At 36.7% G+C, this 23,440-nt stretch overlaps 1 protein-coding gene across 1 annotated transcript in view; it reads left to right on the top strand.

Moving 5' to 3' along the window:
• The window catches only part of bmp6 (bone morphogenetic protein 6), a 71,774-nt gene extending 49,101 nt beyond the window's left edge, over positions 1-22,673 (top strand). Inside the window, exons 3-7 of the mRNA XM_039666585.2 lie at positions 1,259-1,407; positions 2,564-2,758; positions 21,553-21,629; positions 21,756-21,866; positions 21,971-22,673. Of these exons, the coding sequence (XP_039522519.1) occupies positions 1,259-1,407; positions 2,564-2,758; positions 21,553-21,629; positions 21,756-21,866; positions 21,971-22,120 (682 nt within the window). The 3' untranslated portion in view covers positions 22,121-22,673. The remainder of the gene's footprint in view (positions 1-1,258; positions 1,408-2,563; positions 2,759-21,552; positions 21,630-21,755; positions 21,867-21,970) is intronic.
• Positions 22,674-23,440: the final 767 nt, after the last annotated feature.

Raw genomic sequence — 23,440 nt, 5'->3', positions numbered from 1 at the left:
TCTGTTTTGGATAAATCTGAGATGCATTTTAAAACACTGCCAGTTGTATTTATTTTGAATTCAGGTTCTGCTTTCATGACGATCCATCAATACCTCATGAAAAATGACTCGACTGTAGAGTTATTACTTTTCTGTTTGTATATATTCTAATCCCTGGTTGTTTTCATGTACATCTGGCCTCCTTGGAAAACCCTCCAAAACCATATGTGAAGACGGTCCTGTATGCATGCTATGGCAGCGTGAACCTATTAAAATATAGGCCTATTTTTTAACGGCAGCCAATGACAGAGGCAATAATTGCGATTTATGAAACAAAAAAAAAACCTAACACTTCTGACTTTATTATTCCAGTTAATTTAATGTGTCTATAAGAGGCTTTACAGTGGGGTTTTTAGAGTCGGCAGCTCCCCTGCGGTCCCGTTCGGACCCGTCCCAGGTGAAACTGTGTGACTGGTGGCACTTAACAGTGTGAGTCAGCTTAAGCATGATGTGTTCATGTCGAATGTGACGTGTGAACCACCAGAGGGAAGAACCTCATATGGAGCTCCTTAGAGTGCGGCTCTAATTAATGAGCAATAAAGAGGGGCTACAGGGACATTCCCAGAACACCTGTGTGACCGACAGCTTTGAAGTGACCCGGCCAATGCTTATTACCATGCATAGTGTGTAATTATTATAATGGGACAGGCCTCCCTGGAAGGCTACTATATACCTCTGTTCTCAACTCTGTGACTTGAAGCTCCACTGAATTTGACAAACTGTTATTTTTAACTTTGTTTACTATTGAATACATGCCTTAAATTGATCATTTTAATTTCAGTTTTAGTTAGGTCATCAAGTTGAACTAAATTAAAATTAGAAATGTTACCATGGCAACTAGCTGAAGTTTTTATATATATATTTCATTTTATTTTATTTCAGTTAACGTTTATTTTGTATCAAGCAACATGAATGTTTTTTTTTTATGGTTTTAGTTTTAATTTAAGTTAATTACAATAACCCTGATGGGAACAACCTAATTTTATTTAAATGGGAAATATTAAAGTTATATATCTAAAGAATGCTGTATTTACGTTGAAAGTTACCATTTAATACTTATTATTTCTACCATTTATTTCTACCATTCTACATATTATTATTATTATTATTATTAATGTTTATTCCATATACTTTTACACTATTATTTGTAATAAAGGATATTGACGTATAGGCCTAGTGTTTATAACATTTAATGATCTCAAGACTTTCTCATTTGCAGGGATGCTGATCTGTTTCTGCTGGAATCTCGCAAGCTGTGGCCGGCTGAAGAAGGTTGGCTGGAGTTTGACTTTACAGCAACTAGCAATCTCTGGGTGATGAGTCCACAACATAACTTGGGTCTGCAGATCAATGTAGAGACCAGCAGTGGTAAGATAAGTAAAACATCGGTTCAACCAGTGTGTGTGTGTGTGTGTCTTTCAGATCCAAATAAAAGCATTCACATGTCTGTGTGTGAGTCAGGTGATTGGCAGTAAACTGGGTCTAATTGTGTCTATGACCCCTTTTCCACCCAAAAAAAAAAACTGGTTTGGAACTGGTGCTGGTTCAAAGTTGGTTTGGAGTTGGTTCAACTTGCGAACCTTTTCAGAACCTGTTTGTTTTTCCACTGACTAGAGCGCCCAGGGAACAACGTTGTTACGTCACTGTGTATGTCTTAGCTAGAAACGCTTGCAAATACAACATTACCTTGGGATTAACTTGTGTACCAAGAAGGCTTTAAAAACAATTGAAATATGTAAGTCTTTTAATCTTTTCTTTTGATATGTTATCTTTTCTAATTAGTTAAGTACCCCTGTCTTGTGTCTTTTTTTCCCTTTCCATTTATTTTTTCTATATTGTGACTGCTTATCAATAATGATAATGTTTTCAATAAAAAAAAAAATGTAAAAAAAAAAATAGAAACTCTTGCGCCAACTTTAAGGATAACAATTACAAAGGCGGACTCCATCGTGTTTCTGCAAATGTTTCTACTGGCTTCGCGGTCCTATATTATGAACCCGCCCCCAGCCCCCGACGTAAGCATGACATGGTGAAAGAACGGTTCTAGTCCAGCAAAGAGTTGGTGCCGCTTTGGAACCAGTCTTCCTGGCCGGGAACCGGTTCTTTGGCTGTCGAAACACAAAGAACTGGTTCGCGTGCAGGCACCGGCTCCGAACTGGCTCTCAAAATGCTTTGGTGGAAAAGGGGTATATGAGCCATATGAGTCCATTGCCAGTGAGGTGACTGGGAATGTTAACAGGTGTTTTTTGGTTGGGTATTATATAGTCCTCATTGGCTGGTTCAACCTATTCATTTTAATTTCCTTTGGTAACTTTGAGTTTAGTTCTGTTCAGTTTGATTTGCGAGTCAACCAGTTCAAAGAAGATATTTAGAAGACACCATCTTTGGAACTATGAGTCCTGATGTGACCGCAAACAAACAGCACTTATCAAAGAGAAGCCCTACTTATTGATATCTTTGCATCTAAAACTGGACAAAGATACCTATAGTACTCTACTTTTCTTTTCTTTTCTTTTTTTTATAGGATGGAGCATCAGTCCCAAGGAAGCAGGGTTAGTGGGTCGGGATGGTGCTCTGGAAAGGCAGCCTTTCATGGTGGCCTTTTTCAAAGTAACCGAAGTCCGTATTCGCTCTGCCCGGTCAACGGGCAGACGTCGTCAACAGAACCGCAATCGCTCCAACAGTCCTCAAGAGGCGACAAAGAGCACCGCTCATACAGGTTAGCCATTTATATTTCCAGTATTGTGAAATAAGACTCTTCCTATATATTTTTTGTTTGTTTCTAAACAACACAAGTTTAATATGCACTTAATCCACTCCAGTCTGTTATAATATTTCAGGAGATGTTGACCTGGATAGTCTGAATCTGATAAGTTTTATTGAGTCCAGATATACCCTTTCAAAATGAAAATCTGGACTCAATAAATGTCTTTAAGATCCTCTTGAGAATTCATTTAAGAAGCAGCACATATGTAGGCCTGACATCCTTTGTCCTGATTCAAAGTCCTTTGCCGGGTCCTCATCAATGTAAACTTGTAAGAGATAAATAGAGAAAAAAATATTTGTTTAATATAGGACCTAAACTTTTAGGCACAAATTATTGAAATTAATCACGTGAACACAAACTAGAAAAATACATTTTTTTATGTTTTTTTTTTATCTTAAATCGATTGAGCAGATATAAAGCGGCAAGATTTTGCACCAATCAAATTTCTTCCTGCACTTTGCTATGAGGTCAATACAAAGCAGGACCTGATGGCAAAAATTTAGTTGAATGAAATTTAACACGTGCCAAGTGCCAAATGCGAGTAAATGTTCTATTGGCTGGACGGGTGATAATTTAATTGTTGATTAGTTAAATGAAAACCATGTTTGTATTACAACAGAGAAATAGGCATAATAGTTTAGACTAAAAAAATGCATTTTCTTGTGTCATAAAGTGTATCCAAGATATCATTTTTATATGTAGTGTAACTGTAATGGGACTTCAGTGAAGAGTACAGCCTACATTTACCAGAAAAAATAAACAGTTACTGTTTTTAAGTTAATGTATGTGTTCCTAGACAAAAGGTGACGTTAAAATATAGATCAATCAATCAATCAATGCCAAATTTTATTTTTATTATTTCCACAGCCCATATTCAACCCCAGACAACTATTATTTTATCGACAGGCAGTTTGCACAGAAATGTAAGATTTTTCCCATCCTCACCGACCTCAGCATAAAACCCGTTTAAATGATCATACGATGCCTCATCCTCCTCGCTCGCTGCTTAGTCGACGGCGGCCATGGTGTGACACTGGTGGCTAGTGTTGCCAGATTGTTTGTTTTTTTGCTACAAATTAAAGGGATAGTTCACTTTGAAATTAATTTTTGATATGTTTTAGCTTACCTCAAGGGCATCCAAGATGTAGGTGTCTTTGTTTCCACAGTATTTTCAATTTTGATATTTTTCGGTCAAATCGTTGTCGTCTATCAGTCATACACTGGAGGCTAAGGGGGTCCTCCCTGGGTTCACCTCAATAAGCATGCACAGAGATGTCAAAATTAAACATGATTGAATGACTCGTAAATGTAAGTACATATTGATGACCTAAGACACGAAACGAGCGGTTTGTGTGAGAAAACGAACAGTATTTATATCGTTTTTACCTCGTGTAGCACAGCCATGTCCAACTGGCGCTTCTGTCTGTGCATGCGCCGGAAGTGATCGGTTGCGTGTCTACGTCACTCATTGTTTACGCAGAGATTTCGGAAGTTTTACCTTTCACTAAATATATTTAGATATCGAAATCGTCTTCCATTGCGATTTTCTGTATATCTTTAGTGAGAGGTAAAACTTCCGAAATCTCTGTGTAAACAATGAGTTTGCCCGAAAAATATAAAAATTGAAAATACTGTGGAAACAAAGACACCTACATCTTGGATGCCCTTGAGGTAAGCTAAAACATATCAAAAATTAATTTCAAAGTAAACTATCCCTTTAAGGCCTGTTTACGTGTGTTTTAGCCAGGTTTTCGCCTGGAAGGCTCTATAGAAATCTGGCACCTTATTGTACGAAGTCAAACTGAGAAGAGCGTGCATTCACAGACACCAGAATGAACGCGTTCACAGTAACGTTCATCAGGCAGTAATACAGTACGTTCAGTTCACGTTCGACCAAAATATGAACGAGTTCATGCACAACACTGAACAGGCCTAATGAAATTATACCTGAACATAACCCAAATATTTTTCTCATAATATACATTCCACATCACATCATTTCTCACGTAGTTGGAAATGGTTGTTTTGGAGATTCAGTCTCTCTAAACCTCTCCTCGCCGTCAGCCTACTCTTCTCTGATTGGTCAGACGCTTACAGCACATGTCGGAAACGAAAAACCTATTAACACATCTGAATTTCAGCTCTGTAGGTTTTCCTTAGCATTTGACAGACAGTGATATGAATGTTGGCTTCATTTTTTTCTGTATCAATGCCAGTGTAAGTCCTCATCCTTTTGAAGTGCATACAAAGTGGATTTGCAGCTCTGAAAACAGCTTCTTCTTGACACGTGGACAACACAAACCAAACTCTTCTAGGTCTCAGAAGCAACACTTTTTGAGGATGAGTAAATGTCGTTAGCAGGCAGCCAAAAATCTGGCATTATGCTAATTTGTTACAGTATTGGAAATTGCTGATAACTCGTTTCATGAGTTCAGAATCAATTTTTAGGAGACAATAACTTTTTTTTTTTTATCTTGCATTTTGATCTTTAAACTTCGGCAGACATTTTACATTCACAAACAGCTATATTACACATATCGTGAAAGGTTATATTCGAATAGGGACACTTTAAATGGTGTACCTTTCTGCTTCTCATTATTGCCCTGGTTTTAGGGTGGTCTGAAAGCCTAGTGCTAATACCCTACATAATCCAGAGCTAATGTGAATGTGAGGCCTCCAACCGTAAAGGACCGTAGGGCTAAAAAATGTATATTTATCATCATTTATCAAAGGTTATGAGTTTAATTCACATAGCTGGATACATCTGAATTGGAACTGTTTTTTATGTGCTTTAAGGTGCTTATATTTTCATTTCTTTTGTCAGGAACAGTGATTTCTCTCTACATTCAAGAATTATTTGTGTATGTTCACAACTACAATAAATTTAATTGACGTACGCATTCAATGCATCCTGAAAAATTTACACCAGTCCATATGTGAGTCAGACACCACACTGTTTCATCCATTTATACAGTAGTGATTAAACTCAAAGCTTCTAAACCCTTCAAACTATGTGTCTCGTTTAATGAGGAAAATCTGCTTAATTTGTCCTGAAGGATTGGACTTTATGTAACCCAAAACATCAACCCGTCTACTCGGCTCGACTTGGGATGTCTGGAGTGTAAATATTTATATTTGGCGCAGGAAGTTTCGAGGCCATTGTGACAGCCGTCCCCTCGTGGCAGTGTTGAGAAGGCATATGGTTCCAATATGAAATCACTCTTATCAAAGCATTCATAGACTGCCTGTGAGCGCTACATCTTGACCCATGTTGAGAGATACAAGTGGAACTGGAATATACTGCAGTGTTGTTATTGTTAAGTAAAACTAAAACTGTCAAAAATAGTTTTCATTAATTAAAAAATAAAACTGAAATAATATAAAATAAAATATAAGGTAGTTTGATTGTCTACTTTAGACATTCTACTACTATAAGTAATTTTGCACCAAGCCTACATGTCAACTATCAGTCATGATAGTATTAGTAGACTGTTTAATATCTGCTATAACTCTTTTTATGCTCCCCAACAGACATTCTACTAAGTAACTTTGTCATGTCAAGTACATCAATTTAAAGGTGCAATGTGTAAAAATGTTGAGTATCTATTAACAGAAATGCAATATGACATCCATAACTATGTTTTCAGTGGTGTACAGTAACTTACTTAATAAACCGTAATGTTTATTAATTTTCTTCGTAGATTGAGGAATTTTAACATTGACCCCACTTTGATGAAAATGTTTTATTCTTGTTTTCTTGAGTCTGTTTTAACTTTTTTTTTTTTATCTGTTGGTTTGGTTCCTTGTCTGCAAAGAACAAAAAACGACTAGAGAGCATTGTTAGAACATGTAGCAAGATTGCAGGTATTAACTTCCCTTCCCTCTCCCACATCTACTCCAACAGAGTAGCCAAGAAGGCTACAGTAGCTATTGCAGCTATTCTTTGTCATGCCAGTTTAAGCTACTCCCCTCAGGTCGTAGGTACGCCATGCCCAGATGCAGGTTAAATAGATATAGAAACTCTTTTATCCCGACTTCGATCTCAATATTAAATAATAGGGCTGGGTAATAAATATCGATTTCTCGATATTAATCGATTCTCATTTTTACGAACCGATATCGATTCTTAAATCTCAAGAATCGATTAGTCATCCTATTTCATTTTAATGAATGGGACATTGTATCGCGGCTGCGCGCATCGAAAAAATCGCAATAATCTTTGTCCTTTGTTACTATTGATATGAAACAAAATCTCAATTTTCAAATTACGTCCATTTTCTTTATAAATTCAAAAACATAAATAGCGTTTTGGCGCTATGGCATGAGACACAAGTCTGTGGCATGAAACACACGTTTTTATGAAAGCCACCATTTAAATGTTTATATTTCATATAATCTTCTTATTATAAAAATAAATAAAAGTGTCATTTAAGTGTTTGTATGGCTACAAAACAGTTCATTATTACCGTCATATTAGGCTAATGAAGCCTATTGGCTACAACTAGACTCCCATAGTTTACAGCATTTTAGAGATTTGATTCCCTTGAGAAAAATTGCCATTTATTGTAACTGATATCCAAAATAATCGATATTGAATCGAATCGAATCGTAATCGAAATCGAATTGCAAGCTTGTGAATCGAAATCGAATCGAATTGTGAAATTTGTCTCAATACCCAGCCCTATTAAATAAATTACCAGAACTGTTTTAATTTAATTTAATTTATTTATTTTTCTATAATCTTTCTAGAGACTATGTGTGTTTTATACCTTGTAGTAATGTTGTGTGTTGTGCCTTGTGTTTTTCTGCTGGCTGTACAAATAATTGCCCTTCGGGGACAATTAAGTAACCTTGACCTTCTAAGGTAATACAATTACATTAAACATTAATCCCCTCTCAGACGATGATGTGTTTGTCGCCGTAGCTTCTTCGTAAGGGAGGAGTGAGGAGTGGGCTGAGCCCTTAGTGCAACTTGCAACCGAACCGCTAGATGCCGCTAAAAAATACACACTGCACCTTTAATTTACTTACCCAAACCTAAACCTAACCTAACACTCTTACTATAACTCTAATGAGAGTTAGTTGACATGTAGTTGCAAAGTTACTTAGTTAGTAGAATGTCAAAATAAATTATAAACAAAATAAATGTTAGATAAAAAATATGAACTAAATGAACTAAGCTAAAGTACTAAACAAATAGAAATATAAAAAATGACAAAACATAATAAAATGATAAAACAAAATATAAAAGTAAAAGCTATTTCAAAATCTTAGTAAAATAGTAATACTAAAATAACACTGATATGCTTGATAGAAAATTATTAATTAAAAAGATACCTTTATCTATAGACAAATATGCTTAGTGTCAGGACATTTAACTTTTTGTCTTTTTCTTTTTTTTTTACAGCAGTACTGAAAAAGATTTAATAATTAAAATAGCATGTAATTATTTTCAGATTACAGTAATGATAAGTATATTTATGCCCTATAGGAATGTGCTTGATTGTCATGAGAATAATGTCACAATGCAAACATTGTTTAATGATCCTAAAAACAGGCTTCATTTATCCTGGAATATACTGCAGTGTTGTTATTGTTAAGTAAAACTAAAACTGTCAAAAATAGTTTTCATTAATTAAAAAATAAAACTGAAATAATATAAAATAAAATATAAGGTAGTTTGATTGTCTACTTTAGACATTCTACTACTATAAGTAATTTTGCACCAAGCCTACATGTCAACTATCAGTCATGATAGTATTAGTAGACTGTTTAATATCTGCTATAACTCTTTTTATGCTCCCCAACAGACATTCTACTAACTAAGTAACTTTGTCATGTCAAGTACATCAATTTAAAGGTGCAATGTGTAAAAATGTTGAGTATCTATTAACAGAAATGCAATATGACATCCATAACTATGTTTTCAGTGGTGTACAGTAACTTACTTAATAAACCGTAATGTTTATTAATTTTCTTCGTAGATTGAGGAATTTTAACATTGACCCCACTTTGATGAAAATGTTTTATTCTTGTTTTCTTGAGTCTGTTTTAACTTTTTTTTTTTTATCTGTTGGTTTGGTTCCTTGTCTGCAAAGAACAAAAAACGACTAGAGAGCATTGTTAGAACATGTAGCAAGATTGCAGGTATTAACTTCCCTTCCCTCTCCCACATCTACTCCAACAGAGTAGCCAAGAAGGCTACAGTAGCTATTGCAGCTATTCTTTGTCATGCCAGTTTAAGCTACTCCCCTCAGGTCGTAGGTACGCCATGCCCAGATGCAGGTTAAATAGATATAGAAACTCTTTTATCCCGACTTCGATCTCAATATTAAATAATAGGGCTGGGTAATAAATATCGATTTCTCGATATTAATCGATTCTCATTTTTACGAACCGATATCGATTCTTAAATCTCAAGAATCGATTAGTCATCCTATTTCATTTTAATGAATGGGACATTGTATCGCGGCTGCGCGCATCGAAAAAATCGCAATAATCTTTGTCCTTTGTTACTATTGATATGAAACAAAATCTCAATTTTCAAATTACGTCCATTTTCTTTATAAATTCAAAAACATAAATAGCGTTTTGGCGCTATGGCATGAGACACAAGTCTGTGGCATGAAACACACGTTTTTATGAAAGCCACCATTTAAATGTTTATATTTCATATAATCTTCTTATTATAAAAATAAATAAAAGTGTCATTTAAGTGTTTGTATGGCTACAAAACAGTTCATTATTACCGTCATATTAGGCTAATGAAGCCTATTGGCTACAACTAGACTCCCATAGTTTACAGCATTTTAGAGATTTGATTCCCTTGAGAAAAATTGCCATTTATTGTAACTGATATCCAAAATAATCGATATTGAATCGAATCGAATCGTAATCGAAATCGAATTGCAAGCTTGTGAATCGAAATCGAATCGAATTGTGAAATTTGTCTCAATACCCAGCCCTATTAAATAAATTACCAGAACTGTTTTAATTTAATTTAATTTATTTATTTTTCTATAATCTTTCTAGAGACTATGTGTGTTTTATACCTTGTAGTAATGTTGTGTGTTGTGCCTTGTGTTTTTCTGCTGGCTGTACAAATAATTGCCCTTCGGGGACAATTAAGTAACCTTGACCTTCTAAGGTAATACAATTACATTAAACATTAATCCCCTCTCAGACGATGATGTGTTTGTCGCCGTAGCTTCTTCGTAAGGGAGGAGTGAGGAGTGGGCTGAGCCCTTAGTGCAACTTGCAACCGAACCGCTAGATGCCGCTAAAAAATACACACTGCACCTTTAATTTACTTACCCAAACCTAAACCTAACCTAACACTCTTACTATAACTCTAATGAGAGTTAGTTGACATGTAGTTGCAAAGTTACTTAGTTAGTAGAATGTCAAAATAAATTATAAACAAAATAAATGTTAGATAAAAAATATGAACTAAATGAACTAAGCTAAAGTACTAAACAAATAGAAATATAAAAAAATGACAAAACATAATAAAATGATAAAACAAAATATAAAAGTAAAAGCTATTTCAAAATCTTAGTAAAATAGTAATACTAAAATAACACTGATATGCTTGATAGAAAATTATTAATTAAAAAGATACCTTTATCTATAGACAAATATGCTTAGTGTCAGGACATTTAACTTTTTGTCTTTTTCTTTTTTTTTTACAGCAGTACTGAAAAAGATTTAATAATTAAAATAGCATGTAATTATTTTCAGATTACAGTAATGATAAGTATATTTATGCCCTATAGGAATGTGCTTGATTGTCATGAGAATAATGTCACAATGCAAACATTGTTTAATGATCCTAAAAACAGGCTTCATTTATCCTTTCTTTCTTTTGATTCTGGGCAGAAAAATGACCCTGACATATTCTTGACAGGTTTCACCCTGTCTCTATGAGCTTCCAGGTCAGGCGAAGCACTTTACGTGCGATTGGAGCTTTGACACTGTTTCTAAAGCTTTGACTATATATGAAAACAAAACTAGCACATTAAGCGCTAATGCTTGGCTAGGTGTGCGGGGGAGCTCGCTGGCCTTTGGCCCGAGGGAAGTTAACAAGCGTCTAGCTCAGCTCAGTATGTGCCGCCCCAGCGCTAGACCTGTAATTACCTCTGTGCTGTTATTAGGTGCTGGGCTAAAATGCCTGACCACGTTAACAGTATCGCTTAAAGAATTATAATAACACGGCACTGTCCAGCTGCGGTTTTTCATCTCCCCCTCCCTCAGCCCTCCTTTTGTTTACCGTTGGTGTAATTAGACATCGGCAAGCTCTGGGGATAGAGGTTTAATAACCACAGTGATGAAAGACAGGAAGAGAGATAAACTTCACATGGACGCAGACAGCCACTCACATTCTCTTTCAAGTCATCAAGCGAGCGGAGTGAGACAGCCTCCCTGCCTCAGCTCTTTCCAGGATGGATGTTATTCCATGCAGAACGCCGTGTCCATTACTCCAGAATGCCGTCACCACCAGGAATGTCATTGTGTAATTGCTCCAAAGAGAAGCTTTTCGTGAGAGGCATCTGTGAGATTTCATTGCAGTCACCATGTTTTTGGTCAAGAAATCCACGTGTGTATCTTGGCATGTGCTTTTGACAGCTTTTGGCTGTAAATGTCAAACCAAAAAGGCCATAAAGCTAATAGAACTATTTCTATTAACAGTTCTTGAACATCTGCGTTGTCTTCCACCAATACTCTAAAAGTGATTCCTGTGCTGCGACGGAGCAAGAAATTAATTCATCTTCTTCACGTGTTAATTAGCCTAATTAATCTTATTTAGTAAAAATATAAGGTGGCAATATAAGGTGACCGCCTGGGTCAGCTTTGGCTCAATTGCCGAGACGGCCACAAACAGAGCCATCGATCCGGACATCAGGGCCACCCTATTCAACAGCACTGTCCTGCTGGCCATGCTCTACGGGGCCGAGACCTGGGCAAAGACGGCAAAAGCTGGCCGTGACTGAACGCACAATCGAGCGCAGAATGATCAGGGTTAAACGGATCGACCACATCCTCAACGAGCAGCTGCGGGCCATGACCAGGGTGGCCGACGCGGTGGACGGAAGCCAAGAAGCGTTGGGCGGGGCACCTGATGCGGCGGACGGACGAAAGATTGACACGCAAAGTCACCGTCTGGTTGCCGATCGACATCAAGCGGCCACGCCGGCACCCTGCAACACGATGGTGCGACTCGCTACGACAAGATCTGGGACACAAATGAATGGGACTCGCCCAGGACCGACAGACCTGTGCAGATCGTTGTGGTCTGCGTTGACCACCTTTGGCTGGCGAAGATAGACCAATTCTGGATTCTGGATTCTGGATAAACCCCAGTGATGGGTGGGTTTAGGGGCGGGGTCAGGAGTAGGTAATTCGTACAAATTCATGCGAATTGGGTAACTCGTAAAATATGTATGATTTAGCAAAGAACGTACAAAGTGAGGTCGTATGATATCATATGAATTAGCCACCTCGTAAAATTTGTACGAATTTGCCTTGAGATCAGATTGGTTTGGAATTACTGACGACTCTTTTCAGGCAGTTCAGAATCGGTTCTTTCTTTTGGGAGACCATGTTTCCATCGACACGTTTTTATCCGAATTAAGTGATATCGAATGAAAAATGGGGAAACAGTAAAATTTGATGAAATTTCATGAAAATCGACTCAAATGAAATACGTTCGGTCTCATCGGATTTTATCTTGATCGATTTACGGCTAATGCGATAAAAGCTGATGGAAACTTTATTTGCCGAATAAATAATGAATTGCGATTAAGTTTTAGGCCCTTTTATGGTTGCAACACGCCAGAAGACGAGTTCATTTCCGGCCAGTCTGTTTGCGCACACATGGCGGATGTCAACAAAGACAGATGTAATAAAGCGAAAAGATGCTTCAACCAAAGGGTTTCCGTGAACCACAATCTCCCAGAACTGATGGAGCGCTGTCGTTCCCACACCACAGTCACCTCCGCTGTCGTCGGGCATAAACGGGCATCGGCATCATCATAGCAATGTTTATACGTTGTTTTGTTAGGTTAGTTTTGCTTGTTTTTACGTGGCTTGGTTGAATTGTAATGTAGAATGTGGTCTGTTATTTCTGGTTAACAGACTGCGGCGTTGCTAAGTAACACACCGTTGCCATGGACGCAGTTCAGAGACGGAACAGACTATTTTCTTTAGCAGAAGCAATACTCGTTTTTAAATCAATAAACTTGTTTTTAAGTCAATATTTTGTGTCAAATTATTGATTTATTGATTTATTTGGTTGATTTATATGTAATAAGCAGGATAATACATAGCGAGGTGGTTGTTATAGCGAATACAACCCCTTCAACAACCGCCTGGCATACATTATCCCATTCATATGTCGCTATCAGCTGGCACATAAGCAATATTAGGCTTCAACTTGCGAAGTATTGATCATTTGTTGGTAGATGGCGCGATCCGTTTTGTCAAACAAAACTTTGTTCGCAAAAGTTGTTCGATTCAGTGCGAAAATGAATGGAAACACCTTAAAATGTCTCAAATCAATTTGAAATACCAATTTTATCGCAAAACAGCATGTGATGTCATTACGTACAGGTTTTTATTCGCTTTAAAGCCGTTGGATGGAAACACACTTTCACCACCTTTATCCGCATGAGTTTTTTAACCGAACTTCAGATAATTCGATTGACAAGTGGATGGAAACATGGCTAATAACTTCATTTATCTGCACTTTGAAATGTTGCAGACCTTCTACATTCACACACAGCTAGATTACACACTACATGAAAGGTGGTATCTGAAACTAAACACTAGAATCAGAACTGTTTAGTAGAATCAAATCAGAAGCAGAATCATTCAATTCCTTGTGATAGTCATCCCTACATACTGTATGATGAGCAGGCAGCAGTCTTCATTCGAGGGCCAGCAGAGGCCCACAGGACCCATACACAGCAGTAACAGTGTGGCATTAAATTTTACAGGCAGGAAGAGAAGCGCTTTATGGGGTACCACAAATCTGGCCTTTACACTCAATGAAACTCCACACTAAATATCTGCTTTACTCCTTGAGACCTTGACAGTAAATACTGGCAGTAAATAAAGGAAAGGTGGAAGTAAACAAAACTGGAGTGTGTGAATACTGTCTGAATTCAGTGTGTTAAGGCTGGTCCACACTAAAGGAAATCTTATCAGATTTTCAAAATGTGAGAGACATCAAACATGACGGTAAAAGAAGTGAATTTAGAGTAAACAAACATGGCGACGAGCAAGAAGAAATTGGAATAATATGTTTGGACTGCTTTTTACAGAAATATCGCTTTCAAATGACAATCTAGGGTGTGTGCATGTTTGTCCGCAGAGTTCACCACACACAATAACATTTCTGATTGTGAATATTTAACATATTGGATATTTACGATCGGTGCTGTCCCGATGTTCTTCTGACCAGATTCAATAACTCTTAACACACATCACACACCACAGGAAAATCTGATAAAATAATCTTAGAACCATCAAAATAATCTGGACTTTACCTAGAATTGTCATAAGGATTGGGCCCAAAATCGGCCCAATTATCTTGTAACTTGTGGGTGCCTTTAGTGGTGCCTGTTTTGGTTCATGGTTCATGTTCTGAATGTAGATGCATCATATTTGGGTGACTAACAAAAACAGTTCCAGGTTAAGAAATAATATTCTGCATGAAGATGAAGCCTGTTTTAGGACCATTACGACTTCTGTTTTCTTGGCATTTCTCATGACTGTAATATGAAAATCACTATCATTAGCATTATACAGCCAGAGTTTCCCTTTTGTGTTTAATTATAATTTTCATAATTCTCAATGATGAATATAGCCCAGAGAAGATAGAAACAGTGGCATGTTAATATTACTGGTCATAAAAATGCCTTTGTTTTTTATGCATATTAAAATACCTTTAGATTTTTGGGGTGAAATATGACCCTTCAGGAAATTTGTCCATTAAAAAATACGTTAGAAGTGGATCAAAAGAAGAAAATGGCCAATATTCATCTTAAGCAATAGCAAAGTGCTGTTTAAAATAGTATAAAAAGGAGAATAGCATGTCACACCACAGGACATGTCAACTTCCCATATGTATGAGTTGTGTGTAACTAGTGTGTCAAAATCTGCCGTTCTTTGGTTGAAGTTTGGCCTCATTCTCAGGCCTGTGGTTAGGTGTAGAACATTCTTGACTATAAATGTCACAGTTGGGGATCTGTGTAAGACAGGTTCACTGCTCGGGATCAGAGAGGAAGGGGACCCCTGGGGGACCGACTAAAAGGCCACTCGGGAGAGCTCGGGGGCCACTCCTGCTGGCGGATTTATCTCAGTAAATATTTACCCTAGTCCTGCCAGACAGAGTGAGAGAAATAAAAGAAGGGGTCTTACTTTGGGGGCTAAAGAAGGCCAGATATTTCACACTGCATCTCAAGCTGTAGACCCAGTACCTATAGTTTAAACAGAAATTATTTTGAAATAATCAATTTCAGTTAGTCAATCCTGAATATATTGAAATTCTCGGTAACACTTTATAATACGGTTGCTTCGTTAATGAATAACTACAAAAGAACTAGTGAGTAACACAATATTAACACTCTAGTAACTATTATTAACTATAACGCTAGCGCACAGATGAAAGTGGTAATTCATACTTCTATGGGAATTACTAATTATTTGGATCCGTATTCTAAACTGAAGATCATGGAAACTAACTAGTAATGACTCAAGTGTTACTACATGATCTAGTCATGATTTGTGCAACCAAACACAAAAGTCATTTCAAGTGTTTGAGATTTTTGGTGAAATTTTAAATAGTATACTTTTAGTAAATGTCTTTAGAAGTATGTAGTTAATACACTTAAGTCATCACTAGTTAGTTCCCATGATCGTCACATTACGGATCCAAATAATTTGTAATTCCCATTTAAGTATGTTGTAACACTTGAGTCATGACTAGTTTGTTAATGAAAAGCCAAGTGTAGAACCTTATAATCACTCACAAGACACACACACACACACATACATATATATATATATATATATATATATATATATATGAGCTAGGAAACATACATAAAAAACATTTTTTTATTTTTTAGTGATTCAATGCCAGTCCAGAGGAATGCCAGAAAATTGTCCACATGACAAGTATGGTCACGACAACTGCATTTAAAAATCCATTTCTTTAAAATTTTCAGTTGATAAATAGACAGACAGTAGCAGTTCAAATGTTAATGTAGTGCTAGTCATTTGTCCTGCATTGGTTATTGATTAGTTTTGCTTGAATTAGGAAACTTTTTCAGTAGTTCTCTGGGAAGCATTAGTTATTGATCAGTTAATAGTGAAGTACCACTTTCATCTGTGCGCTATTACTTACTAATTTGTTAATTAGAGTTTCTTGTTAGTTAATAATAGTTACTAGATTGTTGTTAATCGTTGGTTCTTGTGTAGTTATTCATTAACAAAGCAACTATATTCTAAAGTGTTACCAAATTCTCTATTAACTGAAAATTACAGCAAACTGCAACAATGATTTGTCGATACTCCAGGGTTAAAGGTGGTAAAAAGTGCATTTGATTTTACTCTCCTCTGAGTCACTAGATGGTATCGCAGTACTTTCCTAAATATCCTTACTATTCACATGGAAATTTGTCTGATTCATGACTCAGTTGGGGGAAGCAAAGCAAAGTTGATTCTGTGTTAATTTGATAGTTTTTTTTAAAGTGTTATAGATGTATGTAGCAATTGACAATCAATAAAATTGCCAAATATATTTTGAAAAAAAAGTCTTGATAATGATTTTCAGGTTTGATCAAGGTAATTAAATGATTACCTAGTTCTGGCTTGAAACTGTAGATGGAGCAGGCTGATAGGTCTAACTCATTTGGGAGTATGAGTCATTATCTACATAGCACAGCTGATTGGTTGTTGTTGCATCAGTGGCCAATAAAAGTATGGTATTTGGGATAAAAATCGTAGCAAATTCTGTTGGGGCTAAAGGCACAATAATTGACATGATAATAAATAGCTGGCTGACTTTTTACATTTATTGACATGACATTGGTAGATTCAGATGGTTAATAAAATGTATCAGTTGGGTCCCCAATGAAAATTTGAATGACAGTATTTTATTAAATACAATCACAGCTTTAAGACCAAGAAGCTTTTGCCAACCAGTTGCATCAACAGTTGATTTTCAATGAACTTTCTCTTAAAGGAGAAAGTGGGAAACACCTTAGCCCTGGATGATTGTTGATTTCTTAGGATGACCTCAGAGATTTGTCTACACACTCACCATATGGTTTCAGTTACAGCCTTAATTTCTTCTTTACATTACTCAGAGACAATCATGTTGTTAATAAAGGTAGTTTTTTTTAGATGAATAACATGAACTGTCCAAAAACATTCTTAATTTGAAAGATTTTTGCTATTATCTTAAGAAATGCTCACTCATTTCAGAGATAATGACAATATATTTAAACACAGGAAATATGCAATGCAAATTTGGTCAGTTCTATCTAAATGTTGAGAACATTAGAGATATCTTTATGGCTAGGCATAGTAAAGTTATGGGTGAAGTTAAAGAGGCCACATTATGCCCTTATGCGCGAATGTCCAAAAACACATAATTTTCCACATATTTTACATTGTTGTAGCACTTCTCTTCCCAATCTGTCAGTAAAGCTCCTGTTTCTTTAAATCCCAACCCTTCCAAAAAAAGCTGGAACAGTGTGTGATTGTTCAACTGCTTTGCATGTTTTTCAGAAATATCACTCCCCTTATCAAAACTGTGAGTTTCAATAAACTACTACCTTAAAACTCAACTTGCTTGTTAACACTAGCGGGTATGTTTAGGGTTTAGTCTAGGTGGTACCTTATTTTCAAATGCGATCAAGCATAAAGCGCCACTTTCAATTCCGAACTGTCATGATACCTGCAACGAAACAGTGCCAGATTCAAGTTCAGCTCATAAAAATGAACACTTACTGGAGAGTTCACTTTGAAATTGGAATGGAACATGCAATAGGCAATGTAACATCATTTTGCAGAAATGTGGCCTCGGTCGTGTTTTTCCAATGAGCCTGGGTTGCATTATACATTACCACCAGGTTCCTGACTGACTTGGATGTTGTTAGTGTTGTTGAGCCCAGCTGGACTGTGATGTTGTGTGGAGTTGCCAGGCTGGCTGAGTTGTAAATATTGTGTATATTGACAAGAAAAGAGGCCCAAGAATCGAACCCTGGGGTACCCCAGTCATTATCTAGTGTGCTTTAGACATCTCCCCATGGCGGTTTCCTTCTAATGTCCTACGAAGTGTTTCCTGCAAATGTGAAACCAATGTACAAACTTAGGGGAACACATTTTGTGTGCTTTAAGCGAAATACAGATTTGTTGTGTTGATCATATGTACATTATTATGATTATTATTATCAAACCATTAAACATTTATTTCGACAGGTGTATTCCCAGATAGCAAACTGACATTGAATCAACGTAGAAACATGACATCGAAACAACGTTGATCTGACATTGTTTTGCTCATCGAATTAACGTTGAACCAACGTCAGACGCGTCATTCTTTCGAAACTAACGGAAAATCAACTTGAAATCAACGCGTTGTTTCAACGTTATGAAAGCAAACCAATTTTCGATTTTCATTTAGCTTTGAAGAATGCCGCGTCTGACGTTGGTTCAACGTTAATTCGATGAGCAAAATCAACGTTGTTTCAATGTCATGAGAGACGTCGTTTCCACGTTGATTCAATGTCAGTTTGCTGTCTGGGTTAGTTGTTTTTCTCAGCTTTATAATGGGTTTTCATTGTCAAGTTGAATCACCATATAATGTTTTGTCTTATGAGAGCAGTAAATTAAATTTACTTACATCATAATGTCATTACAGTAATGAATTACAGTATGGCATCATTAGGGAGGCTTCAGCAGCCTGTTTGAAAAGAAAACAAACAGTATAACAGCCAGTATGCTCTCAGACATGGCAAAAGTTTGGTGTATGGGATTGTGGGGGGTTAGTTTGATCAAATGGTGGTACTTCTTCTAACTACCTGTCTTGCATTTTGTTGAGCAAGATCTCTGGATGGCCAAAGTTTTTCTCCTTTGGTGGGGGGACCTGAAAAAAAAAAAGCAAAAACAGGAAGGGATTGCAGCTGGCCTGAACTGATATCATAGTTTTGTCTCTCCTCTCCTCTCCCACTCCACTGCACTTAGCAAAAAAAAAAAAAAAAAGTGTATGAGAACACCAGTGGAAAGATTGTGTCAGAGTTTGAATTCAGAGCAGGAGTCAGTGCCAGAGATGACCTTCCTCTTCAGAAAACCCAAACCTACCTGCTGCTGACATGTGGCTACGTAGTTCACGGGGTGGAGCCGTACAGATAATTGAAATAAATTGTAAATGTTGCTGACAGCAACTGGTAAAGTGGTAAAGGATACATTGTTACAAAGCAAACGTTTTGTGATGTTGACAGGATTAACAGTCTCACTTCAAATATCGTCTTTATTCTGGTTTTGAGAAAACTTTTAAATAGAGGAATTTTAAAGGCACCTTATTGGTTAGAAGTGCACCAAAGATATTTCATGTGTTTGACGCCCTCCTATACCAAATCTTTATAACTTTCTTCCTTACAAGGAGCATGAAAGGAAATGTAAGGCTAAAAAAAAAAAGCCTCAGTCACCATTTATTTTTACTGTATGGAATAAAGATGGAAAGAAGGATTAAAAGTGACTCTCATTCAACAATTTGGATGTAAAATTTAATGATTACAACTCTGTGTAAATGACGCCAGAAGTTTCATGTTCACTTTTGTGTTCGTAAGCACATCCAAATTAGTGTCTTTTAAGCACAACAATATATTTTTTAAAACAATGTTTTTAAATGTACTAAAAAACAAATTTTAATTTGACCATTGCAAAGTTTACTTTTTAAAACTGTAGTTAATTTTAAGAAACAGGAAAGTGTGCTCTCTTAAAGTACATCGAAAATATACATTTAGATCTTAGGTAGGCTACCCTACAACTTAATACAACTGAGCACACTTTTTTAAAAAGAGAACCATTTTTTTTCTTTTTTTAAAGTCTTATTTTTCATAAATTTCACCTTTATTGTAAGCTGCTTTCTCCTCTGTCATTTGAAAGACGGGTTGACTTCCTGATTCTATGAAACCACTCCCTCAGAAACAGACAGTGGGCTCAGATTGGTTAGTTTGGGCTGGTGTGTTGTGATTGTCTAAACTGTAGCTCACGTTGTACGGAAAATTCACGCCCATTACCTTTACGGGCGAAGTTGCATATGTTGTTCCTGTCAAATGTACATAATGGTGTCGATACTGCAGTATCAGTATGAGCCAGAATGAGCCAGAGGCAAGCAGAACCTCACCACACATGGCTCTTACAAAACGTTTCTGAATGGTATTTTGCATGTATTTTTTAACTTTATACACGTTTGTCTTACACAAAATAGCATCGAACTAACTGGCTACTATATACACAAACTGCATTGGCACTGGTTTACGTTCTTGATCAAATCGAAAAATAACACCATAAAGTATATATACATGAAAAATACATTTACAAGAGTAGTACATATACAAAATTCAGGTCCAAAATGTTTGAACGCGTTTGTCGTAGACACAAAATAGCATCCCAGACAGCAAACTGACATTGAATCAACGTGGAAACGACGTCTCTCATGACATTGAAACAACGTTGATTTGCTCATCGAATTAACGTTGAACCAACGTCAGACGCGGCATTCTTCAAAGCTAAATGAAATCGAAAATTGGTTTGCTTTCATAACGTTGAAACAACGCGTTGATTTCAAGTTGATTTTCCGTTAGTTTTGAAAGAATGACGCATCTGACGTTGGTTCAACGGTAATTCGATGAGCAAAACAATGTCAGATCAACGTTGTTTCAATGTCATATTTCCACGTTGATTCAATGTCAGTTTGCTATCTGGGATAACTAGTAGCCTAGTGGTTATAAAGCCAGCACTGGCATTTGATAAAACTAAAACATTACGTCTGAAATTACACATGCAAATAAATTTAAAATGATGAAGTCTTAGCCTACTTACAGGTTGTGGCCCAACAACTGCTGCCTCTGGTTTTAAAAGTGGAACTGCTTCATGTTTTAGTAACAGTTTCTTGTTGAATCCGGCGTTGAATTCGTGGAGATTCTGGAAGCTGTCTTTCGTAAAATGCGCAGCACAGAGAGCTAGAATACGATTGTAATTTTCAGGAACATATTCAAACATAAATTGTATCCATTGTTGACGAACTACAACGTCCGTGGCAAGCCCGAAAACAGAAGACTTTACAGCTGTGTGAAAATAACACACTTTCGACGAGCCGTAGAAATATGGCCATGCCCCTTTTTGCATTTTCCGGAGGGAGGAGTTGATGTAAATATATGGGTTAGTGACATCTAAAACCCGTAATCCCATTCGAGTCGTTTTTGTAGGCAATATACTTCCTGATTTTTAAAAAACGATATCTCTGCTTACACTGAACTTTCAGCGTTGCAACTTTGCAGATGCTGTTCATGCACCAACAGCTACATTACACACTATGTAAAATAAAAAAAAGTGAAATCGCAATCCACCACCCATTTAAGAAAAAAATTGTCATTAGTATACAGCTAAATGTGTTGTATGTTATACTGTAACCAACATGTGTTAATGTCTCTCTTCTCTGTGAATGGCAGATTACAACAGCAGTGATCAGAAGACCGCCTGCAAAAAGCATGAACTGTATGTCAGCTTCAGAGAACTGGGCTGGCAGGTAAAGATGAAGGACTTGCATATTCATCATTACAGATATCATAACTGGTGCAGGCTTCAGGATCTGATGATTATAAAGTGTGGGCAGCCATGTTAATTTTAAATAATTTTAAATGATTTTCGTCAGGACTGGATTATTGCACCTGAGGGCTACGCAGCAAGCTACTGTGATGGAGAATGCTCTTTTCCCCTAAACGCCCATATGAATGCTACTAATCATGCTATAGTACAGACACTGGTGAGCTCTTCCTCTTAAAATAAATACCAGCCCTAACAGAACATCTATTTAAACGTTTTTCACAGAAGTTAAAAAAAAATAATAATTCTTGCTCCACTTTTCAGGTCCATCTGATGAATCCAGAGAACGTCCCAAAGCCATGTTGCGCTCCCACCAAACTGCACGCGATCTCCGTGCTCTTCTATGATGACAACTCCAACGTCATTCTGAAAAAGTACAAGAACATGGTGGTGCGCTCATGTGGCTGCCACTGACATGGGACACGTACCCTCCTGCCCGACCGCTGCATCGCAGACACTGACAAATGTGTGTAAGGACTGACAAAACGAAATGACAAGCGTTATGAACAAATGTGAGAGTATGTCTCGACAGTGGATCCAGGTTTGCTGCTTCTCCTTATCTTCCTGCCGAGAGGATGTCCATCTGAATCTACAGATCAGAAAATGAACCCAAAGAAAATGTAAATTATGAGCTAAAATGCAATACGTATTTAAATTTGTGTTTACTTACCAAAGTCTCTAAAGGGGTCATGTCATACATAATTTAATTTCTGAGTTCCGCTTATAATATTACAAAAGTTGTACCAAAAAAGCCAAAATAATACTATTTTAAACCTTTTTTTTGCTGCTATGCCTCTTGTTCTAGTCTTTATCTGTCTGATGTTCAATAGTTCCAGAACAAGTTGTTTTTGCATCTTTTAGGAACTTCCTCCCCAATATAAATAGACAATTTGAGTTACAGTAGCTCTTTTATCTCAAAAGAAACTTTGGATCCTCTTGATATGACCCCATTTTCTATCTAAAAGAGTCCCGAAGCAAAGAAATCTGAACAGGAAAGTTTCTACTGTTTCGTCTATTTTTGATGAAGTCACTTGAACCCACAGGACTCTATTTTAGGTCTCAAGAAAATCAAATTATTTTAAGTTTCTCAATATTTGCTCTGCACTACCTGTGGTTTGCATCAGTGACTCAGAGCGAGTGGTTACACACTTCAACAGAACTCAAAGAACGGAACCATTATGTTGCCGTTCCAAGGATGGAACTCTTTCTTTTTTTTTTTTGACGCCATCAAACACCACAGATCTATAATTTTCCTGAAACACCTGCACCTCGGATGGCTTACATCCAAAACCTCCCACAAGACACAAGGACCTACGGATAATTTAAGCGTTTTCAGCAACAAACCAATATTCTATGCCAACATCCTCATATGGGCTGTAGATTTTCCACCATCTCATGTCAATATTTATTGTCAAAATTTTACTATGCAGCTACCCACTGTGAGCCGTTGAATGGTACAAAGCTCTTTCTGGACAGGCTACATGTGTATTAATCATCATTGTAGCAACATCAATAACAATTTTCCAAATATTGTCATTTTTATGATACTAATTATATCACATACCTCCCATAAACTGCTGTTTACATGTCTTAACCATATTTGGATGTTTGTGTGTAAATACTTGTACATTTTACAGTTTATTTATTGCTCCTTTTATGAATCATACACCACAGAGATCATATAACAAAAGTAAAGAAAATTAAAACGGCTATTTTTGGAAAAAGACATTTTAT

Source organism: Pimephales promelas, chromosome 22 (assembly GCF_988280905.1).
Source record: "Pimephales promelas chromosome 22, fPimPro1.hap1.1, whole genome shotgun sequence".
Lineage (NCBI taxonomy): Eukaryota > Metazoa > Chordata > Actinopteri > Cypriniformes > Leuciscidae > Pimephales > Pimephales promelas.
Note: the sequence above shows the minus strand (reverse complement) of the source record. Positions and strands in the feature narration are given on the sequence as shown.